The 7,303-nt window shown below is 43.6% G+C and overlaps 1 protein-coding gene across 1 annotated transcript in view; it reads left to right on the top strand.

Moving 5' to 3' along the window:
• Wfdc9 (WAP four-disulfide core domain 9) overlaps positions 1-5,393 on the top strand; it is an 8,606-nt gene extending 3,213 nt beyond the window's left edge. The window contains exons 2-4 of the mRNA XM_031373758.1: positions 2,565-2,685; positions 4,360-4,501; positions 5,190-5,393. Of these exons, the coding sequence (XP_031229618.1) occupies positions 2,607-2,685; positions 4,360-4,501; positions 5,190-5,220 (252 nt within the window). The 5' untranslated portion in view covers positions 2,565-2,606 and the 3' untranslated portion in view covers positions 5,221-5,393. The remainder of the gene's footprint in view (positions 1-2,564; positions 2,686-4,359; positions 4,502-5,189) is intronic.
• Positions 5,394-7,303: the final 1,910 nt, after the last annotated feature.

Here is a 7,303-nt window from a genome sequence, read left to right as displayed (position 1 = left end):
CACTCCACCCCCACCCCGTAAGAAGAGAAGGATGGGGCAAGGCAAGCTCTGGAGGATGGGAAGGAGTGATGTGAGACATTGTCTCCTGGACACAGCAGCATAGCCCGTGGCTGTTAGGCTCAGGAGTTTACTGCAGTAAGAGCGGCCCACTCAAGGTCTAGCCAGCAATGCCAGTCAGCATTCCAGCATGCAACACTGAGAGCATTCAGGGGATTCCCCCACCCCAGAGAAGGACAGGGAATGAAGGTGGGAAGATAGTCAAGGGAGTGGGGGCAGGATTGGGCTGTGGGTGTGATTGAGATCCTTGGTTATGGAGCTGATAAAGAGTAAGGGGAAGATAGAGCAGAGGATGGAGAGATGATGGCACAGCAGGTAAGAGAACTGATGTGGCTTCTCAGAACCCACACCAGGCAGCTCAGGGGATCCCTGCTCTTGGTGCACCTTCATGAATGTGAACACCCACCCGTATAAATAAAATAAAAACAAATATTGAAAAGATAAGAGAAAAGAATAAGGTCTTTAAATGAACAGATTCGCAACTCTGGCCTAGGATAATATTTTAATACAAATAAGCCACTCCAAAGAAACCATGGCTTTCAGTAGGTTGTAGCACTATATGCATTCTCTCTGCCCTGTTTGCCAGAGGAGGAGCCAGGAGTCCACACCCAACCTATGCTCATACCTCCCACCCAAGCCGGTAAGTGGATGATGGAGCACATTGTACACCTGTCTTGCCATGTGGTGGTTCCACAGGATCAGAAGACCCGCCCCAACCCCCCACCCCTGATCCTCAAGGATCAGGAATGGACAATCTGCCTCTGGTAGATGCAAATTTCTTGCTAGCTGCACGGAGCTTATCTGTGAGATTTCTGGAAGGCTACTGGCCTGAAGCCTCACCCACAAAGCTGTATTTTTAGTGTGAATACTGCCAAGTGGTACAGGGAGTCTCAAAATGTCATCATTTCCATTGTCTGGTCACATGGAGGCAAGAGAATGGGCTATGGGATCTGAATGGAGAGTAGAAGCTGGCCGGGGCTGGAGAGATGGCTCAGCAGTTAAGAGCACTGCTACTCATCCAGAAGACTCAGCTTTGACTCCCAGAACCCACATGGTGCTCATAACTGTCTGTAACTCTAGGGGACCCAACACTGTCTTTTTGGCTTCTGCAAGTATCAGACATACACACGGGTAAAATACCCACACATACACTGAAAGAGCTGACCAACATGATTGTTTATAACCTCTCTCTCTCTCTCTCTCTGTGTGTGTGTGTGTGTGTGTGTGTATACATACGTACACAGGCCTGGGGTAATTTTCACTTTTATTGTTCCAAAGATTTTTGTTTTATTACCTGGTTATGTGTATATGAGTGTGTGGGGAGCTCGTGCATATGAGTTCAGGTGCCCTCACACTAGAAGAGGGCGTCAGATCCCCTGGAGCCAGAGTTATAGGAGGTTGTGAACCACTTAACATGGACACTGGAATTAAACTCAAGTCCTCTGGAAGAGTATGTGCTCTTAATTCCTGAGTCATCCTTCATCTTCAGTCCTGCAACTTCACCTGATCTCTGGCATTACACCTGCTTTCCTGAAGAGACTTTTTGGTAGATGCATGTGGATAAGCACTGGTCAGTAAATATTTTTATGATTATGGATGTGTCCTATGAACTGTCCATGCAATGGCTCTAACTTCCACATGGCTACTGAATTCTGAAATCACTGAAAACTGACACTTCACTTTGATCCAATGAATTCAAACAGTCTCGTGTGTCTGATGAGCACTCTAAGATGGGTGGGAATAGTTGTTTCTGTTCAATTGTGAGTACAGGAGCTCAACCAGATCTACCTCCTGCACATTATCCAGAGCAGCGTGCTCATTAGCACCGCACCAAGATGCTAACTGAACAAGAAAGAGATGGCAGAGCAGAGCGTTAGAGTGTGTAAATTTAACAGTGCACAATGGCATCTTTAGAAAACACTTGTACGAGTTACTGAAACAGACAGAGGGTGGGGCAGAGTGTAATGGCTTTAGCTAACACAGTGGCATCCTCAGGAAACACAAGCAAGAGTGACTGAAGCGCTGTGCAGTGGCATATTTAAAAACAAAAACCAAAAAGCACTTCTGCTTTTGTAGCCCTCTACACACACATATCATTGAGACATAACATGTTGCATATGTTTCTAAGTAAAATATCAGGATGCTTGATTTTTTTAATTTCATTAAATGATGGAATAATGTAAAAGAATACGCATATACTGGTTGGTGGTTATCAGATAGAGAAATTATTTATATGTCTCTGTTTCCTCTTGGTATTTTAAAAATTATATAGTCTAAGGATTTGTTTTTTCTTAGAGTAAGAAATGTATTCTAAAAAGGAGTAATTTCACAAAGGAAGGGACGTGTCTTGTGAGACAGGAAGCTTGAGGGGAAAAGATGGCATTGGGTGAGAACTGGTAAATGTGTAGGGGTCAGGGGAGGGACAGGAAGGGCAGGGCAAGGCGTGCCCATGTTCACAGGTGTGTCCTTCTCTGTTCTCACTTTTTGTTCTTTTCTGCTTCTAGCAGCAGTGGGTGAAGATTTGTCTCCCTGTGAATGCCTAGTCCGCCATGAAGCTCTGTATTCTCCTCCTCGCCATCTGTGTCCATGGGATTGTGGTGTTTCTGCATGTTCTCGGCAGCCTCAAGGGTAAACATGGCAGCAATAGTGTGGAAATGGGAGTGCTCTGTCCTGGCATATCCGTCAGAGCTAAATTTTCAAAATCAGCTTCCAGGAGGTCAGAGGCCAACCACCTGAGTTTGATCTCTAGTATGTACAGTAGAGAGAAGTAACTCAAAAGTTGTCCTCTGGCTTCCACATGTGTGCCGTGGTATGTGTATGCCTACATTCACATGCACACACCACACACACATCACAAAACAATTTAAAAATCAGAGCAACCATCGACACTGGGGGATGGGGTGGCCCATGCCCTGCTGGCTCTGTTCCAGGAGCAGGAACCACATCACACTGTCCCTTAAGCATGGCCAAGCGGGACTTAACACTCATATTTCCAAAATCTCTGTGCTTTTGTTATGTAAGACACCAATGAATATCATAATGGTGATATCAGATACATCCATTTTTTTTGTTTGAGAGCAGTTTAGAACCTGAAAAAAAAATGGAGAAAACAAATGAGGACCCCTTAGAAAATCATGTATAGGGGGCTGGCGAGATGGCTCAGCAGGTAAGAGCACTGACTGCTCTTCCGAAGGTCCTGAGTTTGGATCCCAGCAACCACATGGTGGCTCACAACCACCTGTAATGAGATCTGATGCCCTCTTCTGGTGCATCTGAAGACAGCTACAGTGAATTATGCCAGAGCGATCAGGGCTGCCCTGAGTTCAGTTCCCAGCAGCCACATGATGGCTCACGGCCATTTGTACAGCTACAGTGTACTCAGACAAATAAAATAAATAAATCTTTAAAAAAAAGAAAAAGAAAATCATGTAGAGATGCTTAGAGAGTGGGAACATTGGAAGAACTGAGCAGAAAGGTTTCAGGACAGCGGATTGAGGGTGTATATTTTGGTGGCTATTGATAGCAAACAGAACAGTAGAAAGTGAGGTTCCTATGATCTCTGGCTCAGATTTCCCATTCTGCAAGTTGGGTCTAGAATCAGAACTCAGTGAGTCTGTAGGTTCTGAAATCTAAGATGTTTTTTGTTTTGTTTTGTTTTGTTTTGTTTATTTTGAAAGTTTATTGATTTTTTTGGATGTACATATTCACAAATGTAGTACATATTGATAGGGTAATTTTTGTCATATTCTTTAAAATTTATAAAATATTATAACAATAAAAATGAGTATTATAAAAGTTGTTTGATATAAAGCAACAATCAATTTAACAGTCTTATGTAGATGCTCGCCTATAGCAATAGTGAAAATACATTTTTCTCAATATAAATTTTAAATAACTCCAAACATATTAACTGTATACTTCAAAACAATACATCACTACTAGTATTTTCTTAAATGAACATAAATATATAAAGTCTTTTTGTTTGTTTTGTGAAGTCTAAGATTTTTATCAGTATAAACTTGGTCAGGTGGTGTGTATTGGGAAGAGACCGAAGGTCCGATCTTCAGGACCCAGAACCCCACAGTGCCGTGGTGACACACGGCAAGAAGGAATGTATAGTCATATGTGGATGTTGTCTCATGGAGGGACTTAGGATTAGAACTAGAGGGATTTTCATGGATGGCAGAGATCCTTCCTGGTGTGGGGCATCCAAGGTCCAGAGGGCTCTGCTCAGTCTGAAAGGGTGACCACTGCACATTAGAAGTAAGTCGATCCTGCCAACCTCTGGAATCTCAATTCCAGGAGAGCTTGAAGAGATCGACCAGTGCTGGGTGCAGCCTCCGACAAGGTTTTGTGGGAAAAGGTGTACGAAGGTGCGGAAGTGTGTGAGTCCAAACTACACGTGCTGCTGGACATACTGCGGAAACATCTGTCTGAACAATGAGTGAGTGGCTTGGGGTGAGAAGCGCGGACGTGGGCATTTGTGAGTTCTGCTCCTCAGACACTATTCAATCCACCATTTAGAAGTTGCAGGAAATTGTAGTCACCTAAACTCCAGCCACAGAAACAATCCTGTAAAGCAAGGAACCCTCCTATCTCTTAATCCAGGTGCCACTAACCAAAAAACCAAGGCACTGATGGTTTTATTTTTATCATTTCCACCATGATCAGTTACTTTCTTTGCTTCTCACACCTCAGCCGCCAGTTCATATATATGTCCCTCCTTTGTCCAAAGAATCTGATTACTGGCTCTTTTTTTCTCAGTCAGACCCTAGAAGACCTTGTATCCAGCTGTCAAGGAGCAAATCTTTTGGGGAAAATCACTTCAATCTGTTTTAAAGTTTGTTTATTTAGTGTATATGCACACTTGTGCGTGTCACAGTATATATGTGTGAGGGTCAGAGGACAACTTGTGAGAGCTGTTCTTTTCTGTCTGTGGGGTCCTTGGGATACAACTTCAGTCTCTTATCTGCTGAGCATTCTTGCTGGCTCGGAGAGTTGATTTTGAAAAGTGCAGCTCCTGATATGACAGAGAATTTCTATTATTCTTCTGAAGCCTGGGGCACTGCTGTTTGGATATGGATTTACTGCTAGGGATGCTGGTGTCTAACAATCTAACTTTTCTCTTTCAGAGAACCCTTTAAAACACTGATGAAAGTCTAGTTTCAATGTGGACCACTGCTGGTGTCGGCTGGGGGTTGACTGGTCTGGGAGGAAGGCTGCCTGCTGCCCAGAGGGACACTCTTTCCTCCTGAGGGCCTCTCTGTCCTCTCCTTGATGTCTTCATGCAGAGAAAGTCTAAGCTTTTGCCAAATAAATGTATTATGACCAGCATGAGAATTCTGTGGTTCTCACACACTATTGAAGATGCTCATTTCTCTTGTTAGAAAGCCCGACAGTCACAGCAGTTGCTCCCATCCCAGGTGGACACAGATACAGATCCGTGTTCTTCTGTGCACTTACCAATCACTGCAGTGAAAATACAAAGAAGTTTACAAAAATTGCACAGAGTGGCCAGCCTTGGTGGTATATGCCTCTAGTCGCAGTACTTGGGAGTCTGTGGCAGGACGATTGTGAGTTCTAGGTCAGCAGCAGCAATAGCAACAAACTCATATGGCTAACAAATTCAGTAGATTTACGTTCATGATCCAGGTTTACTGAGGGTCATCGGTGGGTAGTCATGTATGCAGAATTCAAGGATCTTTTATCTGTAGCTCTGCCATCTCCCAGGACCTCGTCTGATGATTTCCTGATAGCAGATGGGAAAAGTAAGGTAGTAAGGAGAATCATAAGAAGTTTTTATTTTAAATTCTATGTATGTATGTATGTATTCATGCATGCATGTATGCATGTATGTATGTACATGTGAGTGTGGGTGCCTGTGGAGGTCAGAGATGTCAAATCTTATGGAGTTGAAGTTACAGTGAGTTGTGAGCACCTAATGTGGTCTCTGGAAGTTAAACCCCAGTGCTCTGGAGGGGAAGTATGTCTTCATACCCACTAAGCTTTGTCTCCAGGTCCTCATAAGAAGGGTTTTAGGGGCCGGGTCTAGAAGCAAAGTTCATCATTAGTTTTAGCTCACCATTTGCCTATATTCTTTTGGTCACCGTGTAACCATATGCTTCTGTCTATTTGCAAATGAGACTGAGAAATTCAGAACAGAATATAGGATTTGATGAATATTCAGAAGTTCAGTGAGTTATATGTTCACGAAAAGCCAAACTCAACAGATACTGAAAACTCCATCCTTAACATCATGTGTCTGATGGAACAAGTACCATTTCTAGTAAGAAGCTGATATATTTGGTTATTTGAAGAAATATTTATGCCTTTGAGATGGCTCCCATGAGTTTTCAGGAGGGGCTTCTCTTTCTACCATGACTAGTCTCCATCCTGACCCACTGTCTTGCCTGGACAATCGCGATCTTCTCCCATGATTTCAGGCCACATAGTCTGAGCATTGTTGCCTGTGTTGCTTCTCTGCATTCTCTCTGGAGGTGACTTGACCTAGAGGGGACTATTATAGAACATCTTCCATGTATTCAGCATTATTCCTCTCCTTGGAACAGAGGAGAAGGTAGTATGTATGTGTTTGTGTGTTCTCTGCATACCCGCATGTGTATGTGTGTGCATGTATGCATGTGTGCATGTATGTATATGCATATGTGTATGTATGTGATTGTGCATGTATATGTGTGTCTATGTGTTCTGTGCATGCTTGCACGTGTTTGTGTGTGTATGTCTGCATGTGTACATATATGTGTGTATATGCATGTGTGTATGTATGTGACTATGCACGTATGTCTGTGTGTGTTTTGTGCATGCACATGTGCATGTGTGTAGAGGCTTGAGACTGATGTCAGATGTCTTCCTCAACCATTTTCCACCTTATTCTTGAGGCAAGGTCTCCTAGTTGAACTCAGAGCTTGTCAACCCTGCTAGTTTAGCTACCAAGCTTGCCCCATGGATCCCCCTGTCTCTGCTTCTTGAGAGCTGGCATTACAGGCAGCTCTCACACCTACCCGGCATTTACATCGGTGAAGGGATCCACATTCCAGTCCTCAGACTTGTGCCCACCAGCACTTTACCCACTGAGCCACCTCCTCAAGATATTCTTTCTTAAATGGATGAGCCAGAACGTTGCCCATGTCTACTTTATCCCAAGGAGCAACTTAGAATGTGGTTAAGCAAAAACCAAAGCCAGGCAAAAGCTAGAAATCCATAGCATGCTGGTTAGTGCCTTACA

This window comes from Mastomys coucha, unplaced genomic scaffold, assembly GCF_008632895.1.
Source record: "Mastomys coucha isolate ucsf_1 unplaced genomic scaffold, UCSF_Mcou_1 pScaffold15, whole genome shotgun sequence".
Lineage (NCBI taxonomy): Eukaryota > Metazoa > Chordata > Mammalia > Rodentia > Muridae > Mastomys > Mastomys coucha.
This window is presented reverse-complemented; position numbering and strand designations above follow the sequence as displayed.